This window comes from Haliaeetus albicilla, chromosome Z, assembly GCF_947461875.1.
Source record: "Haliaeetus albicilla chromosome Z, bHalAlb1.1, whole genome shotgun sequence".
Taxonomy (NCBI): domain Eukaryota; kingdom Metazoa; phylum Chordata; class Aves; order Accipitriformes; family Accipitridae; genus Haliaeetus; species Haliaeetus albicilla.
The window spans coordinates 2,020,981-2,033,911 of NC_091516.1; the positions used below are offsets into that span (position 1 = coordinate 2,020,981).

Consider the following 12,931-nt stretch of genomic DNA (forward strand, 5'->3'; position numbering starts at 1 on the left):
TGTGCTACAGAGAATTCTGGCCACAAAGAAATGAGCTGTATTAATTAAAGCCAAACAGAACATCAAGGTCTACATGCCAGCTCTACAGGGAAAGGCTGAAGCTCAGGGCCACTAAGAACAGCCTCATATTGATGTGGTTTCTAAATCTTTCAATCTTGCCCTGACCCAAAGACTGTGAAGTAGAGAAGACCATGTCTGACCCTGCAGTTCTACTTAGTTGGGTGTGTATTTTGCAACATGTTTGGAGAACAATCTGTGCCACCACACTGGGCAGCTCCATCCTTACCTCATGCTCCCAGTGTGACTCATCCAGGCTGGTGCCTGTACTAGTGCTGGCTAGTGACAACAGGAGATCCTCCTTCTAGCAAAAGTTCTGGTATTATCCTTTCAGCCCTGTTCACAGTATTCATTTTAAATGCATAGGTTAAATATTTCTAACCCCCAGTTTTAAAAAGAGGATGAAAAAATGCTTTGTGCCTGTAACTGCATGAGAACCAGAAAAAAAAATTTAAATAACTGAATAAACAACAAATGAACAAATAAAAGCATTCCTCCATTAATTACTTAAAAATAAACTAAAAAGTGTATTTTAAAAAATTAATTTCAGGTTTGGGTGTTTCCAGCCTTCATCAGGACTTCTCACAATTCTAGCTAGTAAAGGTCTTGGTTTTGTTTAATCAAAACATTTGCTGGTGTCATTTGCTGAAAATGCTGCCTTTCCATTTTGAGACTGTTCTGGGCACTTGAGTAAAGCCAGTCATGCTGAACAGTCCTCTATGGAGAAGGGGCAGCTGCTCAGACTGTTGTATATTGGCATATTTCTTTTAAAGAGGTACACAAATTTACACCGTTTGAGAATCTGGCCCTGATGATGGATTTGTGAGAACATTTCCCTAACTGTAGGGTAACACAGGAAAATAAGAATGTAGTAGCTGACAAGAATGTACATTTTATGTTACTGATATGCTCCTAATTTCTGAATGGAAATAATAACAGAATGTATAGTTGCATGCACACTCTGTGTTTTTAGTGTGGCTTTTTGTCTTTAGAGAAAGTCAGATCTGAGCTTTTTCATCCAGTGTAACCCTCTGAATGTCTTCTGTTTCAGGAAGACCAGTCTTATGTGCATTCAAAACTGCTGAAGCACAAGCTATACTGTATCCGAAATATGGAAGGCACAAGAACAAATTTTGTATCAATTAAATTGCATGAATGTACCTGATGTACTGCACATGCACAGTGTGGAGTTATTCAGAGCATCTATTGTCAGCTACATTAAACATCTAACTTTAGCGCTTTGTATCACACCATTGGGCATCTCCCTTTCCACTAACTACACTAAAAATTTAAAAGTCTAAGTTTGATCTGTTTAATTAAATCTAAGACAGACAGTTAAGGCAGACTAATGTAGGTGAAATGCTCCTCATTATCAGAAATTACTTAGCTGTGTGTATCACCTGACACAATTAGTTGCAGGACATAACTGTTTAAAATTATTTGAGCTAAAATAATGCGTGTGAGGATTAAATATATTCTTTGCTTCCTGAGCTCAATGCAGACAGCAGTACATTAAGAAAGAAAAAAAAAAGAAAGAAAGAAAAAAAAGAAAAAAACAGCATAGAAATCCAACACAATAATAAATTTTTATTTCTGTCCTTGTTTCTCTCATGCACCAAGATCAAGACCAGCTTTCCTCTGGACCCATACAACTTAAAACTTTGATTTTAAAATGTGATCAGAATTTCTCATGCAAACACAGTTCCTAGCACCTGGTGCTATAAGATAAAAGAGAAAGCCTCCTTCAGTTACTATAAAACTTTTAATAGAAATGTGTCAGTTGGCAACACCGATTCCAACTGAAGCGGCTGATGTGAACTTTTTAGAATTCTCAAAGGGTGCCTAAAAGCTTTGGAGGAAAAACTGAATCCAAAAGTTTGAAATACAGGTGAGTTAAGGGAGAATTAAAGACATGCAGAACCTCTGCAAAACTGATCTCTCTTTCAAGGAGGTGACAGTGGATATGTGGGTCTAACTTTAGGAAACTACACTTTTGCATGAGATTTTCAAGGGCATATTTTGGGTGCCTCAGAAACTGCTTATATCATTGTTGCAACTTGTCTTATGTGGTGAAAAGAAGCTGTTGAAGCAGAACTCTGCTGTGGAGTCACAGCAATTTCTTTTTTTTCCACAGGGATTTTTGTCCTCCCAGATATTTCAAATGTATTTACAGAAGCTCTCATCACACACAAAACCATCTCAAATTTTACAAAAACCAAGTCACAAGCCTTGATATTCATGCCTGGATTATGACCATGGGAAAGCTTGGAGGCTTGGTTCTTCAGCAAAATAGTGAGGCAGAGCCTCAGGTGTTTCTAACTGCCACACTACTGAAGTCACGTAAACCTAACAGAAAACACTAAGTCTAGGAGACGCTTTTGGAATCTGGATTCAGATTTGGGTATAAAACTGATGCAGTTCCCTGTGGGAGCATTTCATTCTGTAATTTTGCATAGTGTTCAACTTTCTAAACAAACTTTAAAATACAGCAACTTATGGGGTCATGCTGTGATTAGTCATTGTGAAAAGCAAAAAAAAAAAAAGTGTGGTTACTAGAGGTTGTAGTATATCATTTTGGTGGCCCTCAAGCTGTGCTCAAGAAGTTACTGTTGAGAACAGGACACACAACATCAAGATATCATTTATAGGAAGTCAGGACTTCAGTGTCTGTCGAGAAAAATACTTAAACTCCCTGACACAAGTTATAGCTACACCTAAGTAGTTTTGAAAAACAAATAAAACCAATACAGAAAGCATTCATCCTACACTTTATTGCTCAGGGACGGAGAATATAATTTATATTTCTGCCCTGTACGGAAGCATAGGTTAAAGCTTTAAGGGGCTGTCTGATGCACAAGTCTCATTTTGGAACAGAAAAGGGGATTCCACCTGAAATGAATTGCTTACTAAATGCACTAAAAAGCCAATACCCAGGAAAGCAAGAACAGAGAGGACTCACTGTCTTTTGGGCTGCTCTTCCGGAACCTTTCCAGGTCCACGCTGGGGGGTCTGCTGGGCTTCTGCGGGGGCTGGCCTAGCTTGAACAGCGGCGGCAAGGCTTTTCGCTTGGGGGTTCCTGACCTCCTGTCCCCATCCTCTTTCTCTTGTGATCCACCTGATGGCCTTCCTGCAGCAAGCGCTGTGTTCATCTTATGGAACTTAGGAGAAGAAGAACCTGATTCTTCCTGGATGATTTTGCTGAGGAAGATGTTCTTGGCAGCACTAATCCCCTTTTCTTCAGTCTTTTCCTCCATGTTTTTGGGGGTGCCTTGAGAAGAGCTGGGCCAGTGGCCCGCAGGCTTCAGAGCTATGTTAGAAAAATGACTGCCTGCAGCTTCTGCAGCACAGTTACTATTTTCATCCATTTCCTTTGTTGCTTTAAATGAGTGTATATTTGGTCTAGGGCCCGACAGTCCTTTTTGCAGAAAAACATTTTTATTAGAAGTGTCTTCATTGTGGGAGATGTCATGGTTTAGAGAAGGTTTCTGTGCCAGAGGTGGTTTAGAGAAAGGAGGCTTGGGCTCATTTTCTTGTGTTGCAGACATGAACTTTTCCTTAACTCCAATTACTTTTGAAAATGCTGGTTTTGCCTCACTCTCCTGTGGTGCAAAATTTGAATTTGATTTTGTTCCCAGAGGATTTTTTTCTTTCTCATGAGGAGCAGAGTTAAGGAACTTGTTCCCTGCAGGTTTTGGGTACAGAGGCTTTGGCTCTTCTTTTGCCAAGTCACTGGTTTTTGTAAGGGGTTTAGTGCATCCAGCTTTTCCATCATTTTCTCTGTTAGTTGCCTGAAGCTGAACCCCAAACTTTTGTGCCACTGGTTTCAAATATGGGGGCTTTGGATCCTTCTCTGTTTTATCATCAGGTGAAGGCTTGACAGCCAGAGGAGGCTTAGGATGAACAGGTTTGTGAAAGGTACTGGGTCCTGAAGGAGAAGATGTATTCCCTTGACTTGCAAATTTCTCAAGTGCTGCTTTCCTTGTCTGTAATCCCGTACAAATAGGTTGTCCTGGGACTTTGAAGGGTCGACTGTTACCAGAAACATCCTCTGTGGGGCTGTTACCTGTGTTAAATTTCGCCATGAGTGCCTTCACATCTGCCTTGACATCCTATAAGCATAAAGAAAAGAAAAAGAAAGAGCAGCAATGAGAAAGTCCCTGTTGCAATGTTCACACATACTGTACTTTAAAGAGTTTCCTGGTCTGAGGCTTGTAGTACTGCTGATTGGCTGTGGAGATATTGTAGCACATCTTCCTGTAGGGTTAAAGAAGCTGAGCATATTGTTATATCCTTGCTGTGGTTATACAATCTTGTAAATTTTTCAGTGCAGGTAGTGGTTATGCAGGTCCTTTTGGGCATGCTATAATTTCTGTTTGTTTCTGTAACTGGGAACAGAACACCTAATAAATATAAGAAAATACATACTACTTTAAAATTAATGTAACCCTAAACCCACGAGTATCTTGCAGTGAGAAGCATAGACTGTACTAGAACCTGGATTATGTACTAGACTAGCTTTATTCCTGCCAACTCTTTGGACAAATGCAAGTTCCTTTGTGAAAACAGAAATTCTTCTGGTTTGGGGTGTGTGTGTCAGTTTTTCTTTCCCTTCTCAGCAGTTTTCTTCCCTGCTGCTCCCCCTGCCCTTGCTTTGTCCTTGTTTCTCTTCTCCATTTTGTATCTGAACAAAACTGTGTGTGTGTGGATGGAAAATGAAAATATGTGGAGCAAAATAGGAAGAAATTACAATCAATACACCCAGACACTGTCAAAGACACTTAACTTCTTTGGGGGGGGAAAAAAAAAAGGAACAATTCCAAGTGGCTAAAACCCAATTTCATTCAAAAATGTTTTAATTGGTCAGACCTATTCAATACCTTTCAGGACCCATCTTTAATATGAATCGAGTGCAAAAGCTCAATACATTTGAATTCAGTACAATTAAAACACAGTGCAGTGAAGGATGTGGGCAAAGCAAGCTGGTCCCACTGCACTAGTCTGGGGCCACTTTTGGGTTCCAGGAGCCCTCTGCCACAGGGAACCCTTTCCCAGACAACAGTGGCAGCAGGGGTGCAGCTACGGCAGATACGCTGGTGTATCTGATTCACAACTTGTTTAAGCGGGATCTGTTTTGTGTGTGGAAGTTAAAATGTAAGACTAATGGTGTAAAGCAGGGATGTTATAACTAGGAAGGGCTCTGAATCATTTGGAAATAAAAGAATATCACTACAAAGCAAATAAATAGAGGTCTGAGAAAAATTTTAAAAAGAGGTTGAAGAATGAACTGTGTCTTCACTCAGTACAGTTCAGTGGGTGTTCAGTAATTTTTTCTGCTTCATTAACAAGAGCTTCTAAATAGGGGGTTTGCTCCTTTGGCCTTCTGTTTGATTTTATCAGATTACATGAATTGCCTGTTATGTTGGAATAGTTTTACCTGTGACTTCCGCAACTTCAAGTAACTTTCCCAGTCTTTCAGTGTCACCAAGACATTCAGTCTTTCCAAACTGTTTGTATTATACTACAAAGTTACTTACAATAAATGCAGCTAAAACAAGATAGATGTATATGAAACTTATCCTCAGAGCACCATATTGTTATCTTTTTTTGCACGTATAAGGAAGGGAGGAAGTACACATTTACTATGGAGATTATCAGGTTTAAGTCATCTACTGCAGGTTGACGCATATGCACTCACACACATACAAAATTACACTGCGGAGATATGTGTATATATATCACTAATCATTCAAGATTTCTCCCACAATGCCTCACAAGGCACTGATTTTACCCACTTAAACAGAAAGTTAAGCTAATCACAATGCCAGAGAGTATAACAAAGCCTCTTGTCTCTGATCTCTTTTGACTTTGTACTAACGTGTACTTTTTTTTTAACTTCTGTAACAAAATCTAAACCATCAGAGATACTGTAACTTTAAGTCAGTGTCTGAAGTCTTCAGAACTTATAAATTACAATCTAATCAGCTGTTTGGCCATCTCAGCTGTTCATTTCTTTTGAAAGTTATAGCAATAAATTGATTCTTCTGCTACCTCTTCCATTTGAAATTTAAGAAAAAGTACTGTGTCAAACTACAGTAACAAAAACATTCTGGACAAGAGACATTCAGCATGTAGACCTTTTGGAAGCTGGAAATGTGGCTTTGAAGAAACTTTTCTTGTTATGATATATGGTTTCTGAGAAGTTTTCTACATCTTTGCAATAGCAAGATCAATTACATTTATACATTCTTTCAAAAGCACTGAACCACTCACTACTGCCATGTTAGGACCGTCAGTGGATTTCTTTTAACAGATTTCTTCCCAGTACCGTGAACAAACTTTGCCAGTCATGCAGATTTACAAGCTCTTCAAGAGTAAAAACTCCTGGGCATGTGGAAGGGTTTACAATCAGCAGTGTAGCCTCTCTCATTTAGTTACAGTGAGTAGTAAGTTGTAAAGGTAATGCTAAGAATCAGAAGAGAGTAAGAAACTCCGTGAAATTTTTCTGCTTCTCTTTAATCTACGTCACCAGTTCCTGCTTTCATAAGCTACGTTATACTAGAAGCCATATTGTGGATTCTAATGCACAACCTGACTGGCCAGGTAGACAGATGGGGAACTGGGAAAAAGACAGAATCTTTTATTTGTGGCCCTGCTTATAGAGTAATCCCTGCAGTTTCTGTTTCCCTTCCCAGAAACGACAGCAATTACCTATTCCATTAGTACATACAATAGGTTGTAAATCATGAAATGGGAACTTGAAAAGATTCTGAAGTGAGATTAAGTTCACCCTAACCTTCCCCTCTCAAGTGTGAAGTGCATGTGGAACAGAAGAGTCTCATGCAAGAATTACTTTGGTTATTTTCTGAACTTTCTCTTTGCACTCTGTTGGGAAGCTCAATGCAAAATATTTTGGCTTTTCAGCTTCTGATCTGAACTGGAAGCAACACATAACGTCCACTGTAACATTTGCTTTGATATGAGTTGGTTGCATTATTCAAATGTGTTTGCTCAAATCTAGAACAATACCCAGGTTTTAGTTCCCATGCCATAGATTCATCAAGATTTGTATGTGCAGTGCTTTCCCACCCTCCCACTGCCTTCAGCAGACTCATACAGATACCAACATACACCGGTAAAGAATTCTTCCACAACTAGATCTTAATTACACCTCAGTGTAAACAAGTGCAATTCTTCATTGCTTACAATATAACTGTACATTTCTGTACAGAAGTACAGTGTAATGAGAACACAAGAAATACAAAGGTTCCAACTGTATTCTTCCTGAATTTACTCAACTAGCAGCCTGATCAAAACCCATTTGTTTTGCTTTGGCATAAATATGCTCTCATTATTTACTTTCCAGTCTTGGTGAAGCCAAAAGATCATTTCACTTCAACTTCCCCTTGTGGTTGCTCTTTCTTCAAACAGCAACACCAGATCAATGAAAGGAATAGCAGATGTGCATGCATATGATCCTTAATTAAACAAATGAAATATATGTAACTGTTGACTGTACAAGGAATTATGCAATTCTTCAAAATACATGCAGATCTGATTTATAAATGGAAAAAACCCATATTTTCACTTCTTACCTATAACTTTTTCCTTTCTGTTCCAAAGTAATAGGGTTTAACCAGGCCTTTAAAAAACTCATAATCTTTTAACAGAATCAGATCTTGATGAATTTGCTGGAAAGTAATGAAATAAAGATTATAAAGCTATTCCTTTAAGAAGAAAAGTGTGTATACTCATGAATTCTGTGACAGTGAAATAACCAGAGAAGCTGATAACTACTAAGGGAATTGAGCTCTGACCCATGGACAGGATATAAAGAAAAAGGAACTGGACAGAAAAGGCAAGGAAAATGACATATGAAAGTTATAGAGAAATGCAGATCTGAAAATTATTTGGCAACTTTATAAAGGCCTGATTTAACTTCTACTGAAGTTAATGGATTTAAGGGAGTTTAGCTGCTTGCACAAGATGCTAGTGCCATTCTGAATTTGTGATAAATTATTGCATGACTATTTCCTTTTCCAGACAGAGAGACTTCAGAATTATCATTATGCAACTTTGTTGTTTCCAGAAGAGATAAATAATTTTCAAGTTGGTTTTCTCCCCCCTGAGTCTAGTTATAATTACTAGTTAAAGAAGACTCCCTCTAATAGTGAGTGCAGTATTTGGAAATTGGGGTTAAGAGGTTGCAATACCATGAATGTAGGTAGCAGAAATATGAAAAGAAGGTGGAAGGACAGCATCTGCCCAAACAAAAAGACTTGCTAATACAATGATTGGTATACAGGAGAAATGAGCCCTCATCAGATACTAAATAATGAAGAGGCAGGCTATTCTGCTGTCTGGGATTTTTTTGAAAGGCAGACCTCTAGGATGGAGAGGATAAACAGAAATCTAAGGGATTCCCCAGTAAGGGGCTGACAGCCTCTATGTTAGCCTGAGAGCATCATTTCGAACATCCCTCTAAGACCAGCAAGACAAAACCATCACATTCATGAGGACTTGAGGTTGTGAAAATTAAACAAGATAGTGTCCCAGCCTGATCATGCTGTATTCTGTATCTTTCCATCGTGCATTCTCTTGTCACTTTTTCTTATCTTTTACCTAATCATAAGACCAACTATATCATACTGCAGGAACATGACAGGACAATATAGTTCATCCACTTCGGGTCAGTTTGAGACCAGGACTAGTGAAGGCATAGGGCTTGACCAGAACAGCCAGATGATATCCCAGCTTGGTCCCAGACTATTGCTGTCACAGCCTATGCATGAGGCTAAAGCATCTATCCATGCATGGTCATCTCTTCATCCTATGTCCTGGTAAGTTCAATACAAAGTTTCATGTTTATTTTCTTGCTTCTTTTTTGTACCTGTCTATGTCAAAATCAGAAAAACTATCAACCATTGGCAATTCAGTCTTCAACAACAGAAGCCTGGCAGCTTCAATTTTCCACCAAGAACTTCTATCCTTCCTGAAAAAGGATTATGATTTTTTTAAACATGGCATTATATAAGCACAGAGTTTCATGACACTTCATAATTTGGGGGTTTTAATCTATTTGTCTCATATGCTAATCAACAGCTTTCAGAATAATGTAACTTTTCTAGTAAGTCTGCCCAGAAATGAAGCAGACAGATCCCTCTTCCCTCAGAAAACTATTTATATACACTGTATACAGTGACTGCCATATGGATGTCTTTGATTTGACTCTGGTTATTCCACTAAAGCTAACGTAACGTCTCCAAGTCTCAAGGAAGAAAAACTTGAGTTCCTGCCACTGAAAAGTTCCTACCATTATTTCCAGAATTTCAAGATTTAAAGGAAATTTTGTGCAGTTTTATGACATTGAGTACCATTCTGACTCACCACTGGAAAGAAAAATATTTTCCATGACCCACTACAGACAAAATACATATACTGATATCTCAATCCAGAGTATGGTATATTAAAAAATATCCCACCCATAAACCAACCAGCCACAAATAATGCAAAAGGAATTACTAGAAAATAATTGCCTTTAAGTGATACCATTTCTGTTATTATTCAAAATGAAAAAATCACTTAAATTAGGACTGCTCTTAGTAAAAATTCAGGGAACTAAACACAAAACTTTGAGAGAGAAAAGTCCTTTTCATCAGCTTGGCATCTTTTCAGCTCCACAACTGATAGTAAGTAAAATCTACAATTAAAGCTTCCAGTTATATGAAGTTATATGTAATACCTTGTACTGATCGTATTTCTCCTGGAACTTTGCAGGTTTATTTCTAAGACAAACATGTACAACAATTTACCTGGATTCCCAAAGCTCTCCAATATTTTGATACAGGTAGAAAAACTGGCTCCCTCAATGAGACAATCCACAGGTCTATCACCTTAACAGCCTGTTCTGTTTGCTGAGTTCTGCTTCTCAGAGAGGGTTTGCATAAGAATGCTGCTTGTGGGTTTCAGTATCATGATCAGTAGAGAAAACTGCTCTCCTCAGGATATTAGGCAAGAAATGGTGGGGGGAAAGGGAACTAAAATGTGTTCAGACTGGCTGCTGCCATCAGCAGTATTCACCATGTGATACCTAAAAGTATTGCATTTACCCCATATTGCAGAGTCCTGTGAAGCCGTATTTGTGCATACAAGCTGGAGTTGCTACAGAATAATCGCTAATGAAATGTGTGTGGTAATGACAAGCATAAAGACAAGAGTGGTCCAACCTCTTGAGCCATCAAGCCTAGTCCCCTGCTACCATTGAGAACCACTGTATACATTCCCACTCATCAGGTATCAGCTAACGTGTTTTCTTGCTCCCACCTTTGCCAGTAGGCTCTCAAGAGATTCTGCTGGCCACTTTTTTAAAGCTTTCGCTGTATGGAGTTTTTTTTTTTAAAAAACTATGATCATACACTTCTTCTGCCCTTCTGCCTATGAATTCATTATTGATAGGAAAAATGATATTGAGAAGTAAGCTTCACAAGAAATACTAAATTTATGTTTGTGCTGAAGGTAAACCCAAACCACGAAGGTGGAACCCTCTACTAAATAGAGCTCAGGGAAGTTGCTGCAGCTCTGCACAAGGATGAGATTGCAGGAGAAAAATTGTCTTTGAGCTTCAAATAAGGTTTTTTGACTCTTCCTCATTGTCTATCACTTCTCCTCCACACAACTTTCTCAGTATTTTTCAAAATATTTTTGGCTGTCAAAATAAAGCACTGGAAGTGCTTGATATTTCCAGCTTAATTTTACAAGAATTCCTATCTCACCTAGTTCAGAAGCTTATTAGAATGCTGGATGGAGCTTATTTGAGTTAAAAACACTGCCACATGCTTTTTTTTTTTGCCACTTGCCAATGATAACTCTTTTTTTTGTTACATAACACAATGTTATTTTTTTCTTAGTGGGAGAAATGCATTTCTTTATTCTATTAATTCTCATAAACACCGTATTTTATTTTAAGAATCACATTTATTTGTGAAAATAAACAATCATCACAGACAATGAAGCATTTATTATTAAGATTAAGGCAGATTAGACTTTGTGACTGTTGCTTTCTAGCTGGCAGTCTTCATGACTGTTTTAAGGTGCTAACTGTAGCAATATAGTCATTTTACATGGGTAAACACCGCTGCAAGGGTTTGCACATAGTATCAGTGCTAGACAAATCATGCAATGATCAAAGAGCGAGCTCATCTTTGCAACTCTGAATACGAGGCAGTTCCTGTCATCTTCTCTTTCATCCAATACACAGAAATAAATACAAACCTAACTGATAGAATGCTGCTGAGAATATAGATTGCAACAAACACAATGAAAATAACCATTTATGGAGTGAAACTGCTCTGAAAGTTGCCCATCTGCAATGTCTACCATATGCTTCATTTTACACTTGCAGGTGCAACACCTTCCTGGACCTTCTCTGGTTTTTTCCACTTATTTCTGTGAAGGATGTTTTTGAGTGATTTGGGGGAATTAGCTAGTATTAGGTGAATAAAGAATATGAAGGAATTAATATTTTAAGGAAGGAATTAATATTTTAAGGAACAGGACCGGCAAGCCTAAAAGCAGCATATAGATATTTTGCCTTTTTATTTTTCATAAAAACAACAGCAGTAGCAGCAACAAAATCACAAGATTATATTCAAGCAATACAAGAATATCAATAATGATAATGTCTTCTCCTGTATAAGCATGCCATTCTAGACTCTGTGCAGACCAAAACAAGCATCTAAATCCCAGCATAGCAATGATGTGTTACTGTTCCCATGTGCAACTTTTATGGCTGCAGCCTTAAGTAGTTTTTTTAATCAGAGCATTTATTCAAATTTCTGTTTCCATGCAACTCCAGGAAAAGCAGCTGCTTGAGAATTAAAACTGTCAGAAGTAGAAGAAAGAAAAAAAGGGAGAAAAAGAGCCCAGCGAGTTTCTCTGCCATCTTTTTAAGGTATGTTTCATCTACTGATGTTGTCCTGTGCTCTGAAATGGTTTAAAAGTTTGGGCACTCCCATCTGAACACCTCTGGCTTCCCAATTCAATGCTCACAAAGAATATCATAGTTGGGATCTTGTTACCCCTGCAGCTGTGTCAGTAGCATTTTTGGAGGTGGTGTAAACTGAAGTGGCATGAAACAAAATAAAAATATCTTTTTTTTCTTTCCATGGTGTTTTTAACCTGCTTCATTTCACTGATCTTAGTCTATTAAATGATCCCAAAACAGGGGAGACAGCATAACAGAATTAGTGGTGAGTGAGGGTGGGAGAAGAAAAAGACAGAAATGATTGGCTGGGGCAGGTAATCCTTAAACCATGTATGTATAGGGAAAAAAAGGTACTCGGGAGATCACCTTTGGACAGGTGCATTAATAACACTAAAGCAAGTTTGACAATCTCTTTTCTAAGTCAGAATAGTGTTGCTCTGTATATCTGTAGTGTATGACACATGCAAATAAGCAGAGTGCTCAGCTAGAGAAAGTCAATGTTAGCCCAGTTTTTCACTGAAACCTCTCTTCTTGCCTCCTCCTCACTCTCATGGGGCTTTTGCCTCCTAGTGGCAGACTAGGAGCAGCAGCAGAAATGACGTGTTTCTCCATTGATAATCTCTTTGTACATAGTTGTACTGAGAGAGTTACAGTCTACCTGGTTTCATGCTGCTCCTGGGGGATAACATTTCAAGTATGCGAGCTTAGTCTGAGGGCAAGGCAAAGAGTTAGCAGTCCTGCTTGGCAATGCTGTGCCACTCCCCAGAGTCAGGAGGTCTGGGGAAAAGTGCCACCCTGCTGCAGTGGCAAACCTGTTACAGGATCACTTTGGAAAGTACCTGATTTTCAGTAAAAACTTGATATTCCTGAACACCGGCAGGACCTTCTGCCTGC

At 38.6% G+C, this 12,931-nt stretch overlaps 1 protein-coding gene across 3 annotated transcripts in view; it reads right to left on the reverse strand.

Moving 5' to 3' along the window:
- The window catches only part of FYB1 (FYN binding protein 1), a 67,354-nt gene that overhangs the window by 37,856 nt on the left and 16,567 nt on the right, over nucleotides 1-12,931 (reverse strand). For 2 of the 3 annotated variants that reach the window (XM_069775734.1, XM_069775732.1), the window contains exon 2: nucleotides 3,017-4,166. In XM_069775734.1, coding sequence (XP_069631835.1) covers nucleotides 3,017-4,166 — 1,150 coding nt within the window. Of the gene's footprint in view, nucleotides 1-3,016; nucleotides 4,167-9,866; nucleotides 9,997-12,931 lie in introns of those variants that run through there. The other variant, XM_069775733.1, reaches the window with a different exon arrangement.